Raw genomic sequence first — 27,257 nt, forward strand, 5'->3', positions numbered from 1 at the left:
TTACCATTTAGGACATTTAAAAAATAAAGGGTGTTTCCTTCTAGTAGAGTACTTCTGAAGAAAATGTATATGTGCTTATTTTAATAACGTGATTGAATTCTGCCTAATGAAGAAAAACTTTGTGTGAGACACTTTTACATTGCTACCCTAAAATCCTCTAACGAGGTGTTTAATATCTGTATCACATTCCAGTCTGTAATTCTTTCTTAAATGGGTACTCTGTGGAAGCATATAGTATTGGCATTCTTGGTGGTCATAATGGCTGATTCGTTCTCTTTGGCAGAATGCCCTCCTGCCTGCAGGGTTCCGGCAGAAGAACCAGACGTCAAAGTCCGCCACAGGGCCATTTGATAGAGAACACCTCCTTTCATACCTGGAAAAGGAAGCATTGGAGCATAAGGACAGGGAAGACTATGTGCCCTACACTGGAGAAAAAAAAGGTAAACACAGAACTTTGAAGTCATTTTATGGTAGCACTTGATTTTTCTTTTTATAGGTAGGTAAGTCTGGAGAAGTAATATTTGTAGAGATGCATCATTAGTAGCTTTAAAGATGGGACACTGTTGACTGTTGACTTAAAAACTTGTTAGGTAATTTGGCACTTTATTTGCATTTTTCATCAACTTGGCCAGTAAGTTCCTTTTTAATTATTTGTGAGGTTTTATAATACAGTGATTTTATATAGCACTCTAGTTCTCTACTGTAACAAATTTAAAAGTGTGCTGAGGTAAAATTTTAAATTCAGTAGTGTATTGCAGAATGCAAATGATGACAAAACACTTCTCTGTTCCAACTCCTCTCTCTAAGGAGACGTGCCATCAAATAATTCAGGTCATATTTTCTTTTTCTTTCTTTTTTTTTTTTTTTAAGATTTTATTAATTTATATGACAGTAGAGATCACAAGTAGGCCGAGAGGCAGGCAGAGACAGGAAGGGAATTAGGCTCCCTGCTAAGCAGAGAACCCGATGCAGGGCTGGATCCCAGGACCCTGAGATCAAGACCTGAGCTGAAGGCAGAGGCTTTAACTCACTGAGCCACCCAGGCGCCCCAGGCCATATTTTCAAAGACCCTTTTTAAAGAATATCCTACAGACTTCCTTAGTAATTCATAGCTATAACTGTCATTGCTTCATAACCGTTACTTTCAGGGAAGTTTTCTAGTCCAGTTCCCTCCCACTGCAGAGTTGGACCTTGGGCAAACCAACTGGAGACCGAGTACAGATATATATCTTAAAGTTCTCCTATAACACAATGTGAAGTAGGTTAAGTTTCTCCACTTTCAATACAGATTGGCTTAAGAAGCCACAGTGTACTTGCACTCTCTTGTTGAGGTGTGAAACATTAGGGAATGATGGCAGCAGTTGCAAGATCTGAAGATGAGCTCTTCCAGGGACTGTTTTTACATCTGAATCCTTAGTAGTCCAGACCAGAAAAAGGACAAGAGCATAGTGCTTTCTCCTGGTTAGGCTTTAGCGGTTAACTTAGGAAGGAAGCCCTTCTCAAAAATTAGTCCGTTACATGGCTACCCTTTAGTGGCAGGGGAGGCTGGAAAATTCATTTTAGCATTCTGGTCTCTGTAATAGCAAAAGGCTAGCAAGTGACTTTTGAGTAGGTAATTCATGAGGTCTGCATTAAGCCTTTTAAAAAATTATCTGTCATCCTCATTTCCTCTGCTCTTTCACTAGACCCCACTTCCCCCTTATCTATAATTCAATACACTACTTAGCTATTTGTATTAGAATTCCCCAGAGAAATAGAAGCAGAACCAGAAGCCTGTGTTGAGGAGAGGATGAGATTTATTGTAAGGAATTGGCTTGTGTGATTATGGAGGCTTATTAAATCTGAAATCTGTAGGATAGGCCAGCAGGGTGGAGACCTAGGGAAGAGTTGCAGTTCAAGTCCAAAGGTAGTCTGCCAGCACAATTCCTTCTTCTCAGAGGAGATCAGTCTTTGTTCTGTTCAGGTCTTCAGCTGATTGGATGAGGCCTACCACATATGACTTTACTCAAAGTCCACTGATTTAAATGTCAGTCTCATCTACAATACACCTTCCCTGAAACACCCAGAATAATATTTGACCAATTATCTGGGCACTGTGCCGAACCACATTAGCTCATAAAGTTAACCATGTTATTACTGTTCAAGATGAGAGTGTTTTGTCCCTCAGATATTTAGGGCCAGAAAAAAGGATTAAGAACCAATTAATGCATAGTTTGAAGTTTGGAGAATCACAGAGATGAGTAAAAGCATCAGTTCTTTGTGTTTTTTACAGAAACAACTATTGGATATATTTTCATCTGAACAGCCGTACCTACAATAACACAGTATTTATAGCTTCAGTCCTGTTTATACAGGAAAACATAGTTTTATGAGAATAAATATTGATTACCTTTAACTATTATGTGTGTTTCAAGTAAACTCAAGGGGTATAGTTATGGAGATAGAAGCAGAGGAAAGGATGTGAGAAAAACAGATGTCAGGAAAAAATGTGGAATTTGAGGACAAGAAGAGAAAATAAGAGATGTGAAAGAGCTGAGTTTGTCCTGAGCTGACCCAGGAAGCTTTCCATTATGCTCTTGTTTCATAATCTCCAGTTGCCTAGGGAAAGATCTTGGAGGATTAGAGGACGTAGGAAAGAAGGTAGAGAAGAGTTGTGGAAAACAAAAAAATATCAGAGGGGAGAAATGATAGAGGTGAGGAATATGAGTGACAAGTCAAAGAACACTATCTTCAACTGGAGTGTAATAACTTTTGTTTCCTTTTTTAACTTTTTAAATTTTTATCTTATTAGATTTTGGATAGGTATGAAATAAACAAATAGTTGGGTTAAAAAGCAGGTAATTTTGCATTCATAATCCGTGGGTTTTTTGGGTTTTTTTGTTTGTTTTTTAGGATTTTTGAGAGAGAGAGAAAGTGCATGTGTTCTCATGCATGCACGTACTCATACATGTGAGGGGAGAGGGAGAATCTCAGGCAGACTTGCTGATGGCTCAGAATCTGAAGCAGAGCTCAATCTCATGACTCTTATATCATGCCCTGAGCCAAACTTAAGAGACACCTAACCAACTGAGCCACCCAGGTGCCCCTTAGTGTTTTCTTTTTATAATACATTGAGTATTTGGGGGGCATCTGGGTGGCTTATTCTTTTAGGGTCTGACTTCAGCTCGTGTCATGACCTCAGGGTCCTGGGATCAAGTCCTGTGTTGGGCTCTGTGTGCCATAAGGAGTCTGCTTGTCCCTCTCTCCCTACCCCACTCACGCTTGCTCACTCATCCTCTGTCTCAAATAAATACATAAAATCTTTTTTAAAAAATACATTCAGTATTTTTATTGTTTCTTCTAGCTGTGTATGTTTGTTAAATACTGTTTATGGGCAGCTATGATCAGTGGCTAAGACTGGCATTTTTAAAAATAATGAACTTTATTTTGAAGCATAACATTCTTAAAAGCAAATGCACAAATCAGAAGGATATAGCTCAGTGCATTATATAGTGAGCACCTACATAGCCGTGTAGTCACTACCTGGCTTCTTCTACTCACTTTTCCCTTCTGAGAGGTAATCATCATCTGAGCTTCTAATACAGTAAATTAGTTCTGCCTATTTTGAAAATTTCTGTAAAAGGAACCATACAGTCTGAGTATCTGCTTTGCCTACTATCAGCAGTCCCACTGATGGAAGCAAATGCCACCACCCTAGATGGGGTGGGTCAAGCCATAAAAGCCTTACAGTGCCTTAGACCCCAAGAGGCACAAACTTGTCTTCAGCAATTGGGAAACTTTGGTTGTAGAGCTCTACTTTGAACTACACCTCAAAGCCAGCTCTCGTGTTCTCAAATCCAGCCTCAACTCCAGCCTTCAGTCAGTTAGCTTTGCTTATCCTTTGTCACTAATATGTCTTCCTTTCTTTGGGTCTCATTCTCAAGCTCTTGATCACATTCCGGAAGATTCTGACAATAATTCACCCACAGCTTATTAGCATACCTGCCAGTTGAGCTAAATGTGAATCCCCTCTTTAGCTCTGAAAATCCCAAAGCTTGTTTTTTTGTTTTGTTTTGTTTTTTCAGTGACTCTCCTATGACTTTTTACCCTGAACACCTTCATTGAGCCCCAAATTTCTTAACTTACTACACAGGAGATAGACTTTCAGATCGAGGATGCATTCTAGGCGGTAGAGGTTCTCCTAGTTCTTTGTAAAAAAGTTGGTAAACCTGTTAAGAAACAAAAGCATGCACTTTTTTGGTGTACTTGGACTCGTTAGAACTTATAAGATGTGCCATTCATCTCTCAGTTTTTTTTTTTGTTTTTTTTTGTTTTTTTTTTGTCACACTAGGATGACATGTTGCAGAGTTGAGTGCCAGTGACAGGTGCCAGGGCATGTTTTAGCAAAGTCACTCAGCATCAGGTTTTATCAGTCACTCAGCACCAAAATCATATAGTGATCTCACATTGTAAATTATTGTCACATGGTTAACATTGTCAAAAAAATTATTACTCAGTTTTTTGTATTTTATTTTTTAAGTAGTCTCCACACCCAGCATGGAGTCCATTGTGGGGCTTGAACTCATGACTCTGAGATTAAAACCTGAGCTGAGATCAAGAGTCTGATGCTTAACTCCCTGAGCCACCCAAGAGTCCCATCAGGTTTTTTTTTTTTTAAGCCAAGAATTGGGAACCACTAAAATGATTATCCAGTCATTAAAGTTAACTACTTTTTCATACTCCGAGATTAATTAAATGATTAATTATACTTATTGTTCACCTAAAAGACACACCTTCTTTGTGGAGCTAAAATTACACAGGATTGGTGTGACAGAAGGGAATCCGTAAAACTGAAAATTGGACATTTTGGGATTTTTTTCTTTTGGCCATGAACAAAAACTATACTCACGCCAAATTTTGTCTTTCTAGACCACCTCAAGATGTTTTAAAAAGACATGACAGACTAAGAAGGACGCTTGAGAGTTGGATTTATAGATAAACAAGTAATTGCATTTTGTGATCTGTGAAATGATTATGATTGTCTATTTTACAGAATTTAAAGTGTATGTCAACATCTGTGAAGGGGGAATTAATCTTCATGAAGTGAAGTTCAAGGCATTTTGTCTTAGGTGCATTTGGGGAACATTTTGTCCAACACTAGTAAATGTTCTGCTTTTAATACTGTAGTTTATTAGCAAAAAGAAGGTAAGGCATAGCTGACGAAAGATGTATTAAAGATTGTTTTTAAGTGCATCATGTATAGTAGAATTCACAGGATGCATCTGTCAAGTTCATCGAAGTCAAATAAGCTCTTGGTGGGTCTCATATGGTATCAAGAGTCTGGGCAAGTATTAAAGAAAAAGGTCTTTCTTAGGAGTCTACTATTTTCGAAATGTTGAGAAACTAAGTATGTAAGAAAGTCAAAACAACATAATTCCAACATAAATCCCTTGTATTTGAAAATAAAATATTAAAATATTTGGGAGCTTTTTACCCTTTTTCCTTGAAATTTTACAGAATATGTAACTGCAGTAGAGACCAAGACAAGGGTGAAGGAGAGCATTCATCCAGTTCTTTCTTCCTCTTGAGAATGGTGAAAATGCACAGTGCTGACTGTTTAGCTGGTGATTGTTTCCCACCATATTTTTATATATCTTGAATATTCTGTCTCTGAGAGAGAAGGCATAGATCCTTGCCATGAATTTGACACTTGGAGAAATAATTTGCCCTACTCTTTAATATATTTTACTGCCTTTCATTTTGCTTTTCGTTGCCAGGAGTCTTCCTCTGCATTTCTGATATCACACTTCACCTTTAACCTAGCCTAAGTTTTCCCCCCCAAGCGTCCCTTATTTCACTGGAAGACGGGAGCCAGGCTGCATGCACTGGCTATCCACTATATCCACTACTGCATCCACTATACTCAGGTGCACCAGAGAGTTCCTTTTGAGCCACTGGCTCACCCATGGGGCTCCTCCCTTCCTTGCCAAGCCTCTTGTTTTCCCTGTTGGCCCTCAGAGTAGAGTCATTTATGCCTTTTCCCACGCCCCCCTGCCCCTCCCTGCGAAGAAAATGCCCTTGGGTTTCTTTCCCATAAATCCTATAGGCCCTACCTTAACCCTGCTTATTACTGAAGGCAAATTTAACCAGATTATTTTAAACTAAAAACTTCTCATACCCTTTCCAAGTTAATTATTCACAATTACATTGGCTTTCCAGAAAACTTAACTGTATTCACTCTTACACTAAAGGAAGCTTCCCCCACCTTGCTGAATACATGATTTCTTTTGAGAAAAGGCAGGCCTCATCCCTTAGTAAACCAGAAAGATCGTGATTATAACCTGCCTAAATCAGCAAGATTATGTAACTGCCAGTGGGCAGTTGGTTTTCACTAAATTCAAGATGTAGATGGGATCTTATTTTTCTGTTCATGTCTTATGAGTCTAAATGTACCTTATATGGATTTCCAAAAAGTGGTTTTCTCTGGCACTGAAGCTGGTATTTGAAATGAGCTCTTTAAGTTAGCAATGTAGGGGTCTCCTTTTCAGACCTCTCACTGTGTCTTTTCAACAATTCACTCACTAGCTCTTTGGGGTAAGGAGTTAACCATATGGCCCATTCATCACTCATGTTAAGACCTCGTTTTATGGGAAACTTTGCCTAGATAACCATATCCAGGGCCTGGATATTCCTTTCTAACATTTTTTATATGATTTACATTCTTTTCAATACTAGTATTAATTATTCTGGAATCATATACAGTGAGGCTCTCCTACTAGTTTCTGTTTAGGATTGGCAAATGCTCTTGTTGCATTGACCATTTGTCATTATAAAGTGATCTTCTTTGCCCCTGGTAAAATATTCATTACTCTGAAATCACACTGTCTAATATTAATATAGCCAATCTTTTCATTAGTGCTAGGATGTTATATCTTTTTTGTTGTCCCATCAGTTCTTCTCTTTTTCCTTTTTCTTTCGTATCTTCCATGTCCCGATTTAACTTTAGAACCCATGAAATAGAATAGCTTTTAATATCCTTACTTGCTAATTTTACATCTGCCATTGCTCAGTTATGATGGACTATTTTTCCTTCCTTACGGATCGAATTTCCTGCTTACCATAGTGGTCATTTTTTTAATTTTATTGGATTCAGACATGAATTTTAACTTGTTGGGTGCTAGATATTTTGGTATCCCTGTAAATATCCTTGAGTTTCATTCTGGAACATGATTAAGTGACTTAGAAACAGTTTGATTTTTAGTGTCTTATTTTTACGATTTGTTGGGTGGGACTGGAGCAGTGCTCATTCTAGGGCTAATTTTTGCTCCACTAGGCAAGACCCTTCTGAGTTCCCTCCCCAGGGCCCTGTGATTTATGAGGTTTTGCAGTCTGGCTGCTGGGAACAGGTCTTACTCCCAGCTCTGCATGAGCACAGGCACTATTACCTGGCATCTTCTCAGGTGCGTTTTCCTTGGCCCCAGGTAGTTTCCTCACACATGTGCCAAGTAGTACTCTGTTGAGGATGAAAAGGTAGCTCTCTGTAGAGCTCCAGAACTCCAGAGTTTCATCTCTGTAACTCTGTCCTCTCTGGTGTGCTGTTCTGCAGATGCCAGCTGATTTGGTCTTCTGTCAGCTCTGGCTCCTAGTTCAGAACATTTCCCAGGCCCTGCCTGGGTTCCCATTCCCTTGTGCTGTGGCTGGACACTTTTCTCTAGGCAGGAAGCTGAGCGGTCAGAGGGCTCGCTTTGTTTCTCATCTCTCAGGGATCACTGTCCTAAGTTGCCTGATGATTATTAGTGTCTTGAAAACTTTCGTATAGTCTGTCCATTTTTGGGCTTCAGGCATATGGGCAAATCCTGTCTTTATTATTTCACTTTGGTCAGAAGTAGAAGTCTCCAGAATCATCTCTCCACAAAGTAAAGATCTCTTACTTTCCTTATAGTGTCTTCTAGCTCATTATCTAGTATGCACAAACTCACTAAACATTTGTTGAATAAATGAGCATTTATTGGTGATCATATTACAGTATTACACAGTTATCATGTGTCATTGGATGAAAGCAAAAATGCCTTTTCAGGATTAAAGATCCTTTATTCTTTAGTTTGGTTGATTGGAGGTTGGTGTGCATCTGGTCAAAAGGCATATCCCAAAGCCCCTTGGACATCAGAGTGGCCTAATTACCTCGTTTCTGTTTTGGAACAGGTAGCTTACAAACAACTAAACAGTAAAATTAGCTAGGGCCTTCCACCTCTGTAGAAATGAAATAAATAAGAGCCATTTCTGTTTCTTGTTACAATACCTTTTATATGCTCAGCAAGGCTGAAGCTATGACTAAGATAATTCTTAGCATTTGTGGTAGCTGTAACTTGGTATCATAGCAAAAGAGATGAGGACTAGTGAAGAAAAGTCTGGCAATAAAATTGTTAACATGGTTAGCAATATCTCTTACTGATTTTGTGACAATAACAAGAGTCTTGGCAAGGTTTTCCTTCCCTACTGCCCCCCTTGGCACAAACAGGAGTTTGGCTCAGTGCCATGCATTTCAATTGCTATTATATGAATTCTTATCTTGGTTTCTTTTATTTCCTTAGCTGTCATTGGTAGTTGCGTAAACATTACTGAACTATTTTAATATTCTTAGCAACCAGGAGTCATAGCCCTGTTTTTGTTTGTTTTGTTCCATTTGAGGCGGGCGGGGGGGGAACATGTCATATCATACTTGTCTGACAGATTTTTTTCTGATCTAGTGATTGTTTATTATTTTGCTTCAATATAAAGAATTATAGTTTCAGTTTTTTAAAAAATTCCAGTTTCGGACTTTGCTATGTTAAGCAAGGAAATTAATGTCACTTAGATTGAGTGCTGTCTACTGAAGGATAAAAATGAGCAGTTATTTCCTCACACATTTATGTTATTTCAAATAAATGCACATATTTAAAGTTGTAAGTCAGGGCTTTTTGACCATGTTAAATTAGACTAGTCCAGGGTAACTCATCCTATTCTTTTCAGAACTCTAATTATACGGATTAGTAGTTATTAATTTGAGTAGGTAATTATCGGAATCACCTAGGAAGCTTTTTTTTTTTTTTTTAAAGATTTTATTTATTTATTTGACAGAGAGAGATTACAAGTAGGCAGAGAGAGAGAGGAGGAAGCAGGCTCCCTGCTGAGCAGAGAGCCCGATGCGGGACTCGATCCCAGGACCCTGAGATCATGACCTGAGCCGAAGGCAGCGGCTTAACCCACTGAGCCACCCAGGCACCCACCTAGGGAGCTTTTTAAAAAATAACCATGCCTAGCCTAGTTCCATTCTTGAGTTTAAGAACCACTAACAAAGATACCTGGGACTATATAGTTTTCAGTCTTCTTGGTTTGTTAGTTTGTTTTGGAAAACTCCATCTCTGTCTCTATCACACACACATATGCAAGAAATCCCAAGAGAAATATAAGAATATTAAGAATAAGAATGTATAAATAAAGAATTAATGTGTATCTATTATGTTTGTTACATACCACTTCCTTTATATATGTTAAGTCATTTTACCAGAATGAGATGGAGATTTCTTTAAAGAAATAATCTGTTTTGAAAAAACACAAAAGAATCAAGATGATCATACTAAAGTATGATACTAATAAGCTTAATAGTTTTATGTAAAAGCAGTACCAAATTTGTGGTGCATTTCCATACTGTCTGCAAAAACACCCCCATACAAAACACCTCTGCGTCTAACAGAAGCCTAACATTTCACTCATCCTGTGAGATATTGAGGGCACAAATCAAACTAACCATTATAAAGGTCTGTTATATTTGTTGATGTCTCATAGTCATTAAGATTTTTAGCTTAAATCTAACTGATAAAAGACTTAATTAGGGCACACGTTTAGAAAGGCATTTTCTGTTATATGGGATCAGTCTAGCATTTTGCTAATGATATATTTCTCAGAAAACAGCTGGTTTTGGTTAAGAAGCCCAAACCTGCTGTCTCACTTAATATATCCTAGAACATTATCTTTTTTCTTTACATTTTAGGGGGCGAATATAAATTCACTTTGGAAGACAGAAAACCTATATTTGATATATCAGCGCCTTCATGGTTTTTTGAAATCTTTATTAAGATGCAGTCCACACCATAACACTACCCATTTGGAGTATACAATTTAATGGTTTTTAATATATTGCAGAGTTGTGCAACTGTCACCACAGTCTTCAGGTTAGAACATCTTCATCACCCAAAAACAAATAATGTACCTACCCATTAGCAGTCAGTCTCACTCACTCACTGGCAGTCAATTTCTCAATCTATTTCTAGCCCTAGGAAATCACTGATCTACTTTCTGTCTCTTTAAATTTGCCTGTCTGGACATTTTGTATAAATAGAATCATGCAATCTGTATTTATGATGAGCTTTTTTCATTTAGCAAAATATTTGGGGGTTTCACCCCTGTTGTGGCATGTATCAGTGCTTTGTTTCTTTTTATGGCTGAATCATATGTCATTGTATGAATAAATGTCATCAGTTGATGGACATTTGGATTGTTTCACTTTTTAGCTATTATGGATAATGCTGTGAATATCTGTGTACAAGTTGTTGTATAGACACATGTTTTCATTTCTCTTAGGTGTATGCTTAGGAATAGAATTACTGGGTCATATGTTAACTATGTTTAACAATTGAAGAGCTGCCAAACTGTTCCAAAGTGGCTGCACCATTTTATATTCCCATCAGCAATATATTACGGTTCCAGTTTCTCCACATCCTCGTCACTTGTCTGTCCTTTTGATTGTAGTCATGCTAGTAGGTGTGAAGTGATAATGTGTTGTGGTTTTGATTTGCATTTCTCCAATGACTAATGACATTGAACATTTTTTTTCATGTGCTGTTAGACATCTGTGTATCTTCTTTGGAGAAATGTCTGTTCAAATCTTTTGCTCATTTTGAAATTAGGTTTTTAAAAATTATTTTGCTAGGTCCTTTGAGGACAGAGAAACAAAAGCAAAAATAAAGTATTGGGACTGCATCAAAATAAAAAGCTTCTGCACAAAAAGAACAACATAATTAAAAGGCAACCTACTGAATGGGAGAAGATATTTGCAAATGATCTATCTGATGAAGGGTTAGTATCCAAAGTATAGAAATAACTCACACATCTGAACACCCCAAAACCAAACACTTACTTAGAAAATGGGCAGAAGACATGAACAGACATTTCTTCAAAGAAGACGTATAGATGGCCAACAAACATGAAAACATGCTCAGCATAACTCATCATCAGGGAAATGCAAATTAAAACTACAGTTTTATCACCTCATACCTGTCAGAATGGCTAAAATCAAAAACACAAGACTCAAGTGTTGGCAAGGATGTGGAGAAAAAGGAACCATCTTGCACTGTTGGTGGGAATGCAAACTGGTGTAGCATTATGAGTATGAGGGTTCCTCAAAAAGTTAAAAATGGAACTAACCTATGATCTAGCAATCACACTAGTTATTTACCCAAAGAATACAAAAACACAAATTCAAAGGAATATTTCCACACTTAAGTTTATAGCAGCATTATGTACAATAGCCCAGGTGTCAATCAGTAGATGAATGGATAAAGCAGATCTCTCTCTCACACACACATACACACAAATATTACTCAGCCATAAAAAAGAATGATATTTTGCCATTTGCAATGACTTGGATGGAGTTACAGAGTATAATGCTAAGTGAAATAAGTCAGTCAAAGACAAATACAGTATGATATCACTCATATATGGAATTTAAGAAACAGAACAGTTGAACAAAGAGGTAAAAACAGACAAACCACGGAAAAGATTCTTAACTATAGAGAACAAACTAATTAATGGTTACCAGAAGGGGGGTGGGTAGGGGCATGGGTAAAATAGGTGATGAGGATTAAGTAATGCATTTGTTATGATGAGCACTGAGTGATTAAAATAAAACCTTAGGGGAGCCTGGGTGGCTCAGTGAGTTAAAGCCTCTACCTTCGGCTCAGGTCATGATCCCAGGGTCCTGGGACGAGCCCTGCGTCGGGCTCTTTGCCTGGTGGGGAACCTGTTTCTTCCTCTCTCTCTGCCTGCCTCCCTGCCTACTTGTGATCTCTGTCTGTCAAATAAATAAATAAAATCTTTTAAAAAATAAAATAAAATAAAACCTTAAAAAAATTCCTGATGTTTTACATCAGTCATTGACTTACTATTGATGATCTTTCTTTTATGTTCTGGATACAAGTTCCTTATCAGGCACATGATTTTAAAAACATTTTTTTTTTTAACCATTCTATAACTTTTCTCTTCACTTTCTTTTTTTTTTTTTTAACTAATTTTTTTAAAAAGATTTTATTTATTTATTTGACAGACAGAGATCACAAGTAGGCAGAGAGGCAGGCAGAGGGCAGGGGGGAGCAGGCTTCCCGCTGAGCAGAAAGCCCAGTGCATGCAGGACTCAATCCCAGGACCCTGAGATCATGACCAGAGACGAAGGCAGAGGCTTTAACTCACTGAGCCACCCAGGTGCCCCTTCTCTTCACTTTCTTGGTGGCATCATTTGCCCCACAAAAGTTGTAAATTTTGGTATAGTTCAATTTATTTATTTATTTATTTATGTCATTTGTGCTTGTGATATCCAAAAACCTTTGCTTAACACAGGGTCATGGAGATTTACTCTTACAGCTTTTCCTTAGATTGTTACAGTTTCAGTTTTTAAATCTAGGTCTATAATCCATTTTGAATTAATATTTCTGTATGATAAGAGGTAGGGGATTGACTTCATTCTTTTTCATATAGCGATGCAGTTTTCCTAGCACCATTTGTTGAAAAGACAATTCTTTCTCCATTGAATCGTCTTGGTACCCTTGTAGACATTCAATTGACCATAAACATAAAGGGTTTATTTCTGGACTCTCAGTTCTATTCCATTGATCTAGATGTCTTTCCTGATGCAGCATAATACTGTCTTGATTACAACAGCTTTGTATTAAGTTTTGAAATTTGAAACTGTAAGTCCAGTTTGTTCTTTTTTTTTTCAAGATTATTTGGCTGTCTTGGATCCCTTGGATTTCTGTGAGTTTTAGCATTACCTTCTCACTGTCTGCAAAGAAGTCAGCTGAGATTTTGAAAGGGATTGTTTAGGTCTATAAATTAATTTGGAGGGTCTCCTTAGGTACTGTTAGTTTTCTATGATTAGATTTTGTGTATGTGCATTAAAAGATCATTGTTACAGTGTTAGTGTTAAACTAACCATGAAGAAATATGAAGTAATTATTTTTATATTGTTAAAATATTGTACAGGCTGAATACGCCTACAACAAAAATGTCTATATACAGAGAATTTATTTTAAAGAGGAGTGCCGGGTGAGGTACCAGACTGTCTGGGCTGTATAAATTAACAGTAAAATTCTGTATCACAGGAACATTTCCGTAAGTCCTTTGAAATTTTGTTGTTTTGCTTTATTGTTTTTTATGATGAGATACGTTTTGTATTTGTAAGTATTAGCAAAAGTTTATGTATGGGAAAAATTAGATATTAATAATGCCTCTATGGAATGTAGATGAGGATAACAAAAATAAACATTTTAGATTGTTATGATGCTTTAGATTCCATTGGTCCCTAGAATAAGACATGGGCAGCTATTTGATAGCTTGTGTAGTTTTGTTTAGTAAGTGAATACCATAACCTAGTGGTTCTCAACCTTGACTGCTATGCATTAGAATCCCTAGAGAGCTTTTAAAAATCCAGCTGTCTCATACAGCTCACCAGACCAATTAAATCAAAATCGCTGGAGTGGGACTTAGACATCAGAATTTTTTAAAGTCCCCCAGGTGAATCCAGTGTGCAGCCAGTCTCTAAAACTCCTGCCATAGACTGTTGAAAATGCAGGTGAGACTGAGCTCAGGATAACGTAATTATCCTGAAATGACAAAGTCATGAATTCCAAGCCACTTTAATTATACTGTCAACTGGGCACCTAGGTGGCTCAAGTTGGGCATCTGTCTTCGGCTCAGGTCATGATCCCAGGGTCCTGGGATCAAGCCCTGCATCAGGCTCCCTGCTCAGTGGGGAGTCTGCTTCTCCTCTTCTCTCTGCTGCTCCCCCTGCTTGTGTTCTGTCAAATAAATAAAAACCTTTAAAAAAAAAAATTATACTGTCAGGGGTGCCTGGGTGGCTCAGTGGGTTAAGCTGCTGCCTTCGGCTCAGGTCATGATCTCAGGGTCCTGGGATCGAGTTCCGCATCGGGCTCTCTGCTTAGCAGGGAGCCTGCTTCCTCCTCTCTCTCTCTCTCTGCCTACTTGTGATCTCTCTCTGTCAAATAAATAAATAAAATCTTTTAAAAAAAATTATACTGTCAAACCACTGAGAAAAGTACTATGGAGTTATCAGGATGTAATGATTTGGATTTGCCTTTGCCAACCAAGAATAAAAGATTATCTAATAATCATCAGAACTCCAAAATTTGGTACAAAGAAGATCAGTTATGGATACCATCATATATATAGCTATAAGAGGGGGAATGTTTCCTGCTAAAAAAGTTACGTTTGAAAACTACCAGTTTATTGGAAGAAACACTGGATTCGGAGTTTGGGAACCTGTGTTCTAGTGTTCACTTTGCCGTGTAACTTAGAACCAGGGTATTTAAATTATGCTTTATAAAATTATGTAGTTGAACTGGAGGTGATCACCAAATTATTTATTCTACAAATTGGCTTGCCTGCTGTGCACTAGGCAAGGATGTAGAGATAAACAGAGAACAAAAACCATGTCCTTGTAAATTTTACAGAAGACAAATAAGCAGAATGTGTCTGTGTAGCTATAGCAAAATGTTCAGGGAATCAAGGAAGCACAGAGCTGTCCTGCATCCAGTTTAATATTGGACACAGTCTGTGGTTGGCATTTTCAGTAAAAATTCACAGATCCCTTCAGCCTTACTGGCAGAACCTGTCTCTGAAATAGAATGAAAATGCCACCCCTGCAGTTGGACATATGACCAGTTCTGGCCAGAGAAACCTGAGGAGAAGTCTGCACGGTTTTCCTTATAAAGATTTCCTTATAAAAATTATGTCCCTCTTTCTTGCCCTGACCTTGTCACATGAGGTCTTGATACTTAGTGTTGCAGAAATCATCTTGAGACTAATCGCCTGAGAACAAAGGCCTTTATGCTGATTATAACCAAAGAGAAGAATGGAAAGATCCTGGGCCTTGATGTCAACACTGAGCCACTCAACCAACCCTACAACCACCTATGTGTGGACTTACTGAGATTATAAAAATACTTATTGTTTGAAGTCTTGCTGCTTTCAAAATGGTCTGTGGGTCAGTATTGGCATCATTTTGGAGATTAGTTAGATGCAGAAACTCAGATCCCATGTGAGACCTACTGATCAAAATTTGTACTTTAATAAGATCACCAGGTGAGTGAGGTGCACATGAAAGCCTGAGACACACCAGTTTAAACCACTTTTTTTTTTTTTAAGATTTTATTTATTTATTTGACAGAGACAGAGAGAGCAAAAGATGGGGGAAGTGGCAGACAGAGGGAAAGGGAGGAGCAGGCTTCCCACTGAGCAGGGAGCCAAATGTGGGGCCCAATCCCAGGACTCTGGGATCATGACCTGAGCCGAAGGCAGATGTCCAACCGACTGAGCCACCTAGGCACCCTTAAACCACTTTTCATTGAGTATTATATTACCTGCAGTTAAAAACATCCTTACTAATACAAATATATTGTGGATTGACCAAATGCCATTTTTAAAATAATGCTTAACCAGAAAGACTTCTAACCCAAATGTAGAAAGTTACAAGAGACTATTGTTCTTATGTACTAACCCAGACAAGCAGTATAAGTACATCATTATCATTTTAAAAAATCTATCAGAGAACTTGAGGACACAAACCTAAATGACTTTAGAAAGTGACAAGCCCTCCATTAGATCAGTGACGTACTTCTCTCTTGGCTGACTGAAATGTAGGGAAAAGCAGAAAACCATCATAGAAAGGAATCAGGAGAAGTCAGCCTAATTTTTAATAAACTTCTAATGATTATGTTTGGATTAGGTGATAGATTAGAAATCCAGAGAAGCACTGCTCCAGCAGTGCTATCCACTAGAACTTTCTGCCATAATGGAAATGTTCAGTGTCTGTGCTAACCAGTGTGGTGGCTACATGCTAGCCAAATGTAGCTATCAGATACTTGAAATGTGCCTAGTATGACTGAGGAACTGAATTTCTAATTTTAATTAATTAAATTTAAATTTAAATAATCAGATGTGGCTAGTGGCTACTATATTGGACAGTGCAGCTTTAGAGATGCTAAGATTGCACTACCCCTACTTCTTTCCCTTAGGTCTTCATTTAGTGCTAAGGATATTAGAAGAACAAAGGCAGTGAAGCAGAGCTGAGAGAAAATTCCTGAGGTATAGGTTTTCAGCTCAGAGAGGCAGGAAGGCTGGGAGAAAACCCTTCCAGGCCAACCCCAACTTCACAGAGTGTAGAGTAGACTAGGTGAGGGGGCCTGAGAGATCTGCCAAAGCCCAGAAATCAGGGGGTGGGACAGGAAAACAAGGGCAGCTCCCCATTCAGTCAGAAAGTTGGCAGCCTGGGCTTCATATCAGTAGAAACTCCTCACAGTTCATGGTTCATGGAGCACAGATCTCCAGAACCCCATGGGGGTTGTAATCTGAGGGTTTCCTGGAGAGAGAGTCCTGATCCTATATTCAGAATGTTTGAAGCCACTGAGGAACTGACTCAAACTAAAGTGACAAAGCCCAGATTCAGCTCAACTGTAGAGCATATTGATTCAGCCCTGACCTACAGGACATGCCTCTAAGAAGAAATATCATTTCCTTCAGTCTCTGCTATACTTCTATATAAAAATGCCTAGCATGCAGCCAAAGATCTTAAGATACATATTCCCCATACTCAAGAAAATAAGAGTCAATATAAGGCTTAGACATGACACGGATATTGGTGTTATCAGCTAGGAACTTCAAAATAACTATAACAAAAATGCCAAAGAATCTAGTGGACAAGGTACACAGCATGCATAAACAAAGGAGGAATTTCAGCAGAGATGTGGAAACTATTTTCTTAATAAGAAACAAATGGAAATGCTCACCATAAAAAACATAGTATCAAGAATTAAGGTCCTTTAGATGACTTAGTAGAAAATAGCTGAACAGTTTTGGCCAGATTGCTAGAAGCAGTCTGTTGTGGAAGGATTCCTTTTCGTTGCACGGGTTGAGGTATATTTTGAATAAGACAACACTCGCTATACTACTTATAAGCCCAGAGACATTCTTTTGATAGAGCACTGCATAGATTCATCACGCCACATAATCTTGTATATTTCCCTGGTAGTTTTCCTAATGGAAAACAAATTGGCACTTGTGTGAAGGTATGCATAGACCTTTCTAGATATTTAGTGCGACTTTTCACTTGTCTTGGGAGAGAAACCGGAGGCATTCTTGGTAACCCAGTGCCCACCGTGTATGAGTATGTCATGTTTGGTCAGCTTGTGCTGCAATTACATCATTACCATTTTCCATTTCCTTCATGTTTTCACTCTTGCATTGAACATGTGGTAATAAAATACTAGTTTTCACATAATAAAGATTTTAGTTTTCTAAAAACCTGTAAGTTTCTTAACAGGTAACCTTTTTAGCATCCATTGAGGTTTAGAAGAATAGTGACCTAAAGTCACTTTGCAATTAGATCTTGAATTTCTGGGCTCATAAACTTGATTGTTCCCTTGGCCAACAGTTTGTTGCTTAAGAGTAAGAAAGTGGATTCCATTTTTTTTTTAATCTCTAAAAGTTTTATAGATTTCTCAATTTTATTCCTACATTCATCGTTTGATTCAGTATTTGTTGAGTAACTCATAATTACTCTCAAAAGAGCCTATTTTTATTTTCACAAATAGAACAGTTTCTCAGTTGATTATTTTTTTCTCCTCCTTCATTCTGGATTGTACAGCCAGCCCTCATATTGCCCTGGAAACTTAAAATACATATTGAAAATGAAACAACATTTTTTTTTTAATGAATGCATTCATGTATGTTTTATTTATTTAAAAAACAATATTTGAGGTGGTTGACATTGAAAATCATAAGTACAATGAAGCTAAAACAGGAGTTTTTTACATTAATAAGGAAAATAATACCTATATAGCCAAGATAAAGAATGCTGTTTGAGCCAGACACTCTGCTTTTTTTTTAATGAGCATTATTTCATTTAGCTTCACAACAGTTCCTAAGTGAAGCATCATTATGCCATTTTATAGGTAAAGATTTTCCCAAAGTGTTTTCAGACTCCTAATCTTAGAGCAGGATAGTAGATGAATTTTCTAACCCCCCCCCCCCACTCCTCTACCCAAAAAAAAAAAAATCTGAAGATCCGGGGGCCTGGGTGGCTCAGTCATTAAGCGTCTGCCTTTGGCTCAGGTCATGATCCCAGGGTCCTGGGATCGATCCCCGCATCGGGCTCCCTGCTCTGTGGAAGGCCTGCTTCTCCCTCTCCCCAACCTTGAGTTCCCTTTCTTGCTGTCTCTCTCTCTGTGTCAAATAAATAAATAAATCTTTAAAAAAAAAATCTGAAGATGAAACAACATTATTGTAGGTATTTATCTTGACTTTTTCCCTCAGCTTCACTTGTACATACTTTTCATAATTTTTGTTAAAGAGTAAAATGGTAATGAGTAGTTAATAGAAATATCAGAATTAACAAACTGCTTTATTTTATAGGGAAAATATTTATCCCGAAACAGAAACCTATGCAGACTTTCACAGAAGAAAAAATATCTCTTGATCCGGAATTAGAAGAAGCTTTGACAAGTGCTTCTGATACAGAATTGTGTGACCTTGCAGGTATCTCCTAAAACTAATGGGTGAATGAGTGCGGAAGGGAGGGGAAGGCAGGGGAATGCCAGCACTTGTATCATACTGATGCTTCCTTTGCCTAGTAAAGTGCTGTTGAATCAGTAGACCACATATTTGGCTTTGTCTTTTATTCTATAAATCTGGCAAAGACTTTCATTTTTTAAAATGCTCTCAATGGTGAAATTTTTATGTTAATGGAGTATATTATTTGACATCTTTTCCCGTGTTACATTATTTGAAAGTCTTTATAAAAAATCTTCCACCAGTTGGTGCGCAGCTAGAAGCTGTCCCATCTGAGCGTTGAAAAAGTCTCTTAAGGGTCAACTACTGTCCCATTTTACCGTTACAACCCCAAGATGAGGGGCATTTGGCTGGATCATTCAGAAGAGCATGCAACTCTTGATCTTAGAGTCGTGAGTTTGAGCCTCACCTTGGGTGTCAAGATTACTAAAAATAAACAAAATAAACTTTAGGGAAAAAAAGGAAGACCCCAAGTTGAGTAACTGGAAAGCAGACAAACAGTCCTGAGCTATCCTTACCACTTTCCCTACTTTCTGAAGTATATCTGGAACACTCCAGACCTCCCTGTTGTTTTCATCATTGCTGGTTTCTTACCTGGACAGGTATCTCCCCGACCTGCCTCTGCATGTACCCATTTACCAAGGTAGAAAAATATGACATGTGGGGCGATATCTTAGCACCAAGGAACCCCAGAAGCTAACATGTTTGAAAGGAAGAGTGATGGTTCTTTGGGAAGGACCCAGGAAGGGGACAGTCAGTGTACAGTGCCAGAGCAGGTGTCTGATTCCTTGGGATGCCGAGGACTATTAGAGTTGTAAATGGTGCTTTCCTCAGAGGGGAATGGGCCAGGGGCATACTGTAGCTTCTGCCACATGTGTGCAAAGGGGCATTAAAACCGAAAACCAGATTTCTCCTGTCATTTTTGAGGAATGCTGCTTTAATCTTAAAGATGAGAATTCAGATATACTTTTAGTATTCTACTCTTAGCTAAAATATGAATGTAAATGAACATGAGATTAACAAATATAAAAATGGTGAAGTTGAAAATCTGCCTTAGATTGCATTGTTCCTAGAACTCTTGTGAGATGGACAGCAAAAATAGATCATTTCAGTATTCTTTCTTAGCCACCAGATGGAGCTAAGTATAGAATTACATTTAGGGTTAGGCTGGCTTCAGTTGCGTGTCTGAATTCATAAATATGGGGAAATCTAAATCCAAATAAGGGATGAAGTAATCGGGGTGTTAATGAGAGAGAGGTTATGGGTGATTTTTTAATCACATTGTCTCCTTTTTTGGCTGCAAAATAAAATGTTCAGAAAATGTTAAAATCACAAATTTTTGGTTGTAAAATCAATTATTTATGTTTGAAACCGATGGAAGTAAAAGTAACTCTTTTTCTATATTTGTAGCTATTCTTGGGATGCACAACTTGATAACGAATGCCCAGTTATGTAATATAGTGGGAAGCAGTAATGGTGTTGACCAAGAACATTTTTCAAGTAAGTACTTAACAATCCATTGTGAATTCCAATCCTTTATTAAATGTATTTTGTTTTCTCCATGTATTAACTTCAATATATACATACCGAATGTTTTGTATATGTACCTGAAATTAGATTAGATAGTATTGATGTATTCCAATTAGATAGTATTGATGTAGAAAACCATTGAAAATAGAATATTAAATATTTTATTTTTAAAGATTTTATTTATTCATTTGAGACAGAGCACAGGCAGGGGGAGGGGAAGAAGAAGAAGCAGTCTCCCCACTGAGCTGGGAGCCCAATGTGGGGCTCGATCCCCAGACCTGGAGATCATGAGCCGAGCCAAAGGGAGATAGATGCTTAACTATCTGAGCCACCCAGGCACCCCTAAATATTTTATTCTTAATGTGTCAACAAATGTAATTGGAACTACTCTCACCTCACCAAGTAATACTAATAGTAAATACTATAAAAACTAATCAAACTTGGCTTTTGTTGACATTTTTTTATTTTCAGTGTTACTGATTTTCAAGAAATCTATAATGTTGACAAAAAAAAAAAAACTACATTATAAATCGTATTCAGGAGAAATCACAGAACGACTCAACCCCTAAACCTTTTAATTTGATACTAATACTAAATAGCCTAAGGCCAGGCTTTTTTAAAAAAAATTCATTTATAGGGTGCTTTAAAAGGACCAAAATAATACATACTTTTGTAACACATTTGAACAATACCCAAGTAAATGAGGTAAGAAGTAAAAGTGTCTCTGTTCATTGCCATCGTGCCTTCTGCTCCCCCTACACCCTAACCTGTTAACAATTTGGTATATGTCCTTCTAGACTTATACTGTGTTCATACAAACTTATATATATATATGTATATACATATATATATGCATGTTCTATACATATATCTATACATACATATTACACATAGCCTTTTGTTTTTTATAAAAATGGGATCATACTGGAGCTATTTCTAGTAAGTGAATTTTTCAGTAATATTACTTTTTTTTTTTTAAGATTTTATTTATTTATTTGACAGAGATCACAAGTAGGCAGAGAGGCAGGCAGAGAGGAGGAAACAGGCTCTCTGCTCTGCAGAGGGCTCAATCCCAGGACCCTGGGATCATGACCTGAGCCGAAGGCAGAGGCTTTAACCCACTGAGCCACCCAGGCACCCCAATAATATTACTTTTGACTGTTAAACAACACAAGTTTGAAATGTGTGGATCCACTTATATATGGATCCTTTTTGATAATTACAGTATAGAACTATAAATATATTTTCCTTGTGATTTTCTTTTTTATTAAGTGTAGTTGACATATAGTGTTATATTAGTTTCAGGTGTACAGCATACTGGTGGAACAATTCTGTACATTACTCAGTTCTCACCACAATAAATGTAGTCATCATCTGTAACCATACAATATTATAATGTTATTATAATATTGACTATATTCCCTATCTCTACTTTTCATCTCTGTGCCTTATTTATTTTATAACTGGAAATTTGTGCCTCTTAATTCCCTTTATTTCCTCTGTCCCCACACTACTTTGCCCTCTGCTAACCATGACTTTGTTTTCTATATTTAAGAGCCTGGTTGTGTTTGTTGTTCTGTTATTTAGATTCCACGTATAAGTGAAATGATACGGTATTTGTCTTTCTTTGATTTATTTCACTTAGCATAATGTCCTCCATGTTCATCCATGTTTGCTACAAATGGAAAGATCTCATTCTTTTTTTATGGCTGAGTAATATTCCATAATATTACTTACACACACACACACACACACACACACACACCATGTTTTCTTTATCCATTCTTTATCCATTCTTCTATGGATAGACACTTAGGTTGCTTCCATATCTTGGCTATTGTAAATAATGCTGCATTAACACAGGGGTGCATGTATCCCTTTGAATTAGCGCTTTTGTATTCTTTGGGTAAATACTCAGTAGTGCAATTGCTAGATCATGTGGTAGTTCTATTTTTCACTTTCTGAGGAGCCCCCTTACTATTTTCCACTGTGGCTGCCCCAGTTTGCATTCCCACCAACAGTGCAAGAGGAGGGTTCCTTTTTCTCCACATCCTTGTTAACACTTGTTTCTTGTGTTTTTTCTTTTAGCCATTCTGACAGGTGTGAGGTATAGTTTTGATTTGCATTTCCCTGATAATGAGTACTGATGAGCATGTTTTCATGTTATTTAACTTCCATGTATTTGTGGTCTTGCCAGATTTTTTTCTTGTGATTGACTCCTAGTTTCATAGCATTGTGGTCAGAAAAGATGCATGGTATGACTTCGATCTTTTTGGATTTGTTGAGGCTTGTTTTGTGGCCTAATATGGGATCTGTTCTGGAGAATGTTCTGTGTGCACTTGAAAAGAATGTGTATTCTGCTGTTTTAAGATGGAATGTTCCAAATATATCTGTTAAGTCTATCTGGTCCAGTGTGTCATTCAAATTAATTGTTTCCTTGTGGATTTTCTGTTTAGATGATCTGTCCATTGATGTAAGTAGAGTGTAAAAGTCCCCTGCTATAATTGTATTGTTATTGATTAGTTCATGTTTGTTAATGACTTTTATGTATATGGGTGCAGAAACATTTACTCTTGTCATATCTTTTTGTTGGGCTGTTCCCTTTATGATTATTCAGTATCCTTCTTTGTCTCTTGTTAAGTCTTTGTTTAAAAAGTCTGTTTTGTCCAGTATAAGTACTGCTACTCCCAAATTCTTTGTGAATTTGCATGATAAGTGTTTCTCCATCTTCTCACTTTCAGTCTACAGGTGTCTTTAAGTCTAAAATGGGTCTCTTCCAAGCAGCATATAGATGGACCTTGGTTTTTTACCCATTCTTTAACTGTCTTTTGATTGGAGCATTCAGTCCATTTGCATTCAAAGTAATTATTGGATAGATATGCATTTATTGCCATTTTATTACTTGTTTTGTGATTCTTTCTGAAGATTTATTCCTCTGATCATTTCTTGTCTCTCATAGTTTGCTGGTTTTCTTTAGTGATCTAATTGGATTTTTCTCTTTATTTTTTGTATACCCGTTAGGGGTTTTTGATTTGTGGTTATTATTAGGTATATAACATCTGCATAGAGTCTATATTAAGTTGATCGTTGTTTAAGTTTGAACCCATTCTTTACTCCCCTCCTCCCCACCTTTTAGGTATATAGTGTCATATTTTACATCCTTTTATTTTGTGTGTTCCTTGACTGATTTTTTTTTTTTACAGAAATAATTTCTTTGAACTGCTTTTTGTGTTTCCTACTTTCATATCTCATTTTTGGTCTTTCCTTTCCACTCAAAGAGTCCCCTTTAATAGTTCTTGCAGGGCGCCTGGGTGGCTCAGTGGGTTAAGCCGCTGCCTTCGGCTCAGGTCATGATCTCAGGGTCCTGGGATCGAGTCCCACATCAGGCTCTCTGCTCAGCGGGGAGCCTGCTTCCTCCTCTCTCTCTGCCTGTCTCTCTGCCTACTTGTGATCTCTCTCTGTCAAATAAATAAATAAAATCTTAAAAAAAAAAAATAGTTCTTGCAGGGCAAGTTTAATAGTAATGAACTATTAAATAATACTATAAAACATATAATAGTATGTTTTTTGTTTGGGAAACTTTTTATCTCTCCTGTTCTGGGTGATAGTCTTTCTGGGATAGAATATTCTTGGATGTAAGTTTTCCCCATTCAGCACTTTGAATATATTATGCCACTCTCCTCTGGCTTGAAGAGTTTCTGCTGAAAAATCCCAGTAGCCTTAGGTGGTTTCCTTTGTATTGTAACTGTCTTTTGTCTTGCTGTTTTTAATATATTTTCTTTATCACTATATTACTGTATTACTAATTAGTATATATCACTATGTATTTTAATTACAATATGTCTTAGGGTGAACCTTCTCTGGTGATTTTGTTGGGGGCTCTCTTTGCCTCCTGGATCTGGGTTTCTGTTTCCTTCCCTGATGAAGGAAGTTTTCAGCTATTATTTCTTCAGATACATTCTCTGCCCCCTTTTCTCTCTTCTACTTCTGGGAACCCTATAATATGAAGGTTATGTTTAATGGAGTCACTGAGTTCCCTATTTTTGTTTTGCATAATTCTTTTTTCTCTCTTTTGTTCAACTTGATTACTTTCCATTGCTCTGTCATTTAGGTCATTAATTTGTTCCTCTGCTTCTTCCATCTTGCTGTTCATTCCATCATGCATGTTTCTCATTTTGTTTTTTGAGCTCTTTATCTGTGGGATATTATTCCTCACCCCTATGACAGTGGTCTCACTGGTGTTCTCCACTCATTTCTCAAGTCCAGTGAGTATCCTTATGATCATTGCTTTAAATTTTCCATCAGGCATGTTGCTTTTACCTGTTTTGCTTGGATCTCCTGCTGTGGCCTTGTTTTGTTCTTTCATTTGGGACAGATTCCTTTGCTCATTTGGTCTAAGTCTCTGTGCCTGTTTCTCTGTGTTAGGAAAATCAGCTGCATCTCCTGTTCTTCGGGGTAATGGCTTTATGAAGAGATCTTGTAGTGGAGTGCCTAGGTGGCTCAGTTGTTGGGCATCTGCCTTCGGCTCTGGTCGTGATCCTGAGGTCCTGGGATCAAGCCCAGTGTAGGACTCTCTACTCGGCGGGGAACCTGCTTCTCTCTCTTTCACTCCCCATGCTTGTATTCCTTCTCTTGCTGTCTGGTCAAATAAATAAATAAAATCATTAAAAAAAAAAAAAAAAAAAGACTTGTAGTGCCCTGCCATGTGGTGTGTCCCCTGTTCCCCAGGGCTTGGTGTTTCTAGGATTGTCTCCAGTGTGTGCTGTGTGTGACCTGGTGTTCTGTGCTGGCCACTTTATCCTTATCTGGCCACTTTATCCTAGGCCAGTTGTCTACAGAGGTTCTCTTTGTCTGTTGTGGGCATTTGGTTCCTGCCTGAATGTGGCACTTTTAACTAGATGTGCTCTGATCTGCTTGTGAAATGAAAACCTCTTACCACTACCACTGGAACTGAGGTCTTGCAAAACACGTGTATCAGGAGACTTGGTATTGGCAGGAATTTGGGTTGGTCTTCTGGGTGAGGGGTTCTGCTGTTCTGGGATTGAGGCAAGTGTGGCAGGGAAGGGCGGATCTGCCAGAGAGTGAAGGGGCAGGACTTGGTGTAAGAAAATTAGGTAGTAAAAAAAAAATAAAATAAAAAAAATAATAAATAAAAAAATAAAAAAAAAAAGAAAATAAAAGAAAATTAGGTAGTGAGTGTTGGCCCTGTGCTTATGTTGAGAGGCAGAGGAGGGAAATTACACCTGCCAATTCCTTTGTTCCTTGAGAGGTTTCTCTGTGAATGCTGCTTCTCTGGGTCACACTCCGAGATGAGCAGCTAACCTCCCCACTGTGTGCTCTAGGCACCCTTCAGATTGCTGTTTCCATGCTGCATGTCTACAGACTGTTTGCTTGCTTTCCTTCCAAGAGCAGCCCCAGAGTTCTCTGAGGTCTCCCACAGCCAAGTACACTGACCTTTAAAACTCTAGGCTTTAAGCTTCGCTGGTTGCAAGAACTCCTGAAATTCAGGGCCCTCCTAACTTCCAGGCCAATTGCTTTGGGGATTCATTTTTCCCATGCACTCCCCCTTGTGCTGGTCTATCTTTCACCCTTTGCAACTGTGGCTTCCTCCCCACTGCAGCGGCCATGATCTGTTTCTCTCCCAGACCAACTCTCTACGCTTCCTACCTTCTTTGATGTGGCCTCTTCTCTGCCTTTAGTTGTAGAATCTGTTCTGCCAGACTTTTCAGGTCAATTTCTGGAGTATTTAGGATGATTTGATAGTTACCTAGTTGTTATTTGTGGGACAAAATGAATCCAGGGTCCTTCTACTCTGCTACCATCTTCCCTTTGTAGTAACCTTTTACTTATTTCTCTGTCTCCTATGTTTCTCTAAACTATTATTTTCTAGTGGCTTATTCAGATTCAGGTACATTTTTTTGTTTTGGAGGGTTTGGAGGGGCAAGAGTGCTTCTTAGGGATTAAATCACATTAGGAAGCCTATCAAGTCTAGTCATTCCTCTTTGGGGAATATGCCAAAATTCATCAGTGTGTTGAAATGTTAGTAGCCTGATCCATCACTTAAAGTCTCCCATAAGCCTTTCTTAATGGTTTCAGCATCCCATTTACTGGATCCATTACTTCATTCAGAAGCAGTGCTCTTTAAATGCACATACTCTGTGGAATGAGGAAGAAATCTTTTGGTTTTGTAAAATTCAGAATTGAGATAGAACTCATTCAGGGTTTTTTTGTAGTGAGGAAGCTCTTCTCTAGTCCCCTTGATCTACAGTCTTGAAGAGGATTACCTTGCTGAACTTAGGTGAGAGGGAGCCCACTCTGTCCTTTTAGCAGAACTCTGGGAGGAAGCTTATCCTTGTATAGAACCAAATTCTGCCTCCAGGTAGTCTATACCTGTTCTAACCTAGCCTTTCAGAACAACTTGAAATTTCTCTATTCTTCTACAAGATAAATCTGAAAAAAATGAGCATACTTTCTTTTAATATATACGTCCAGGCCAGATATATATATCCAGTTCTTTCCACTTTCCTCAGTAAAAGAATTTTCAGACCATCATCTAAATTGATATCATGATGCTATGTGTGTATATGTGTAATAAATTTGAAAAGAACAAGGTACTCTTAGAATTTGTTCAATATACTTTGACTTTTTTTTTAAGATTTTAATTATTTGAGAGAGACCATGGGAGAGAGAACCAAGAGCAGAGGGAGGGGTGGAGGGAGAGGGACCAGGGAGCCTGATGCCTGGCTCGATTCCAGGATCCTGGGATCATGACCTGAGCTGAAGGCAGATGCTTAACTGACTGAGCCACACAGGTGCCACTAGTATACTTCATCTTTTTTTTTTTTTTTTTTTTT

The 27,257-nt window shown here is 37.9% G+C and overlaps 1 protein-coding gene across 1 annotated transcript in view; it reads left to right on the forward strand.

Annotated features, from left to right (window-relative positions):
• The window catches only part of TMOD3 (tropomodulin 3), a 76,646-nt gene that overhangs the window by 35,442 nt on the left and 13,947 nt on the right, over positions 1–27,257 (forward strand). Inside the window, exons 3-5 of the mRNA XM_059372834.1 lie at positions 284–440; positions 18,718–18,840; positions 20,284–20,373. Coding sequence (XP_059228817.1) covers positions 284–440; positions 18,718–18,840; positions 20,284–20,373 — 370 coding nt within the window. The remainder of the gene's footprint in view (positions 1–283; positions 441–18,717; positions 18,841–20,283; positions 20,374–27,257) is intronic.

The sequence above is a fragment of the Mustela nigripes genome, chromosome 13 (genome assembly GCF_022355385.1).
Source record: "Mustela nigripes isolate SB6536 chromosome 13, MUSNIG.SB6536, whole genome shotgun sequence".
Taxonomy (NCBI): Eukaryota; Metazoa; Chordata; class Mammalia; order Carnivora; family Mustelidae; genus Mustela; species Mustela nigripes.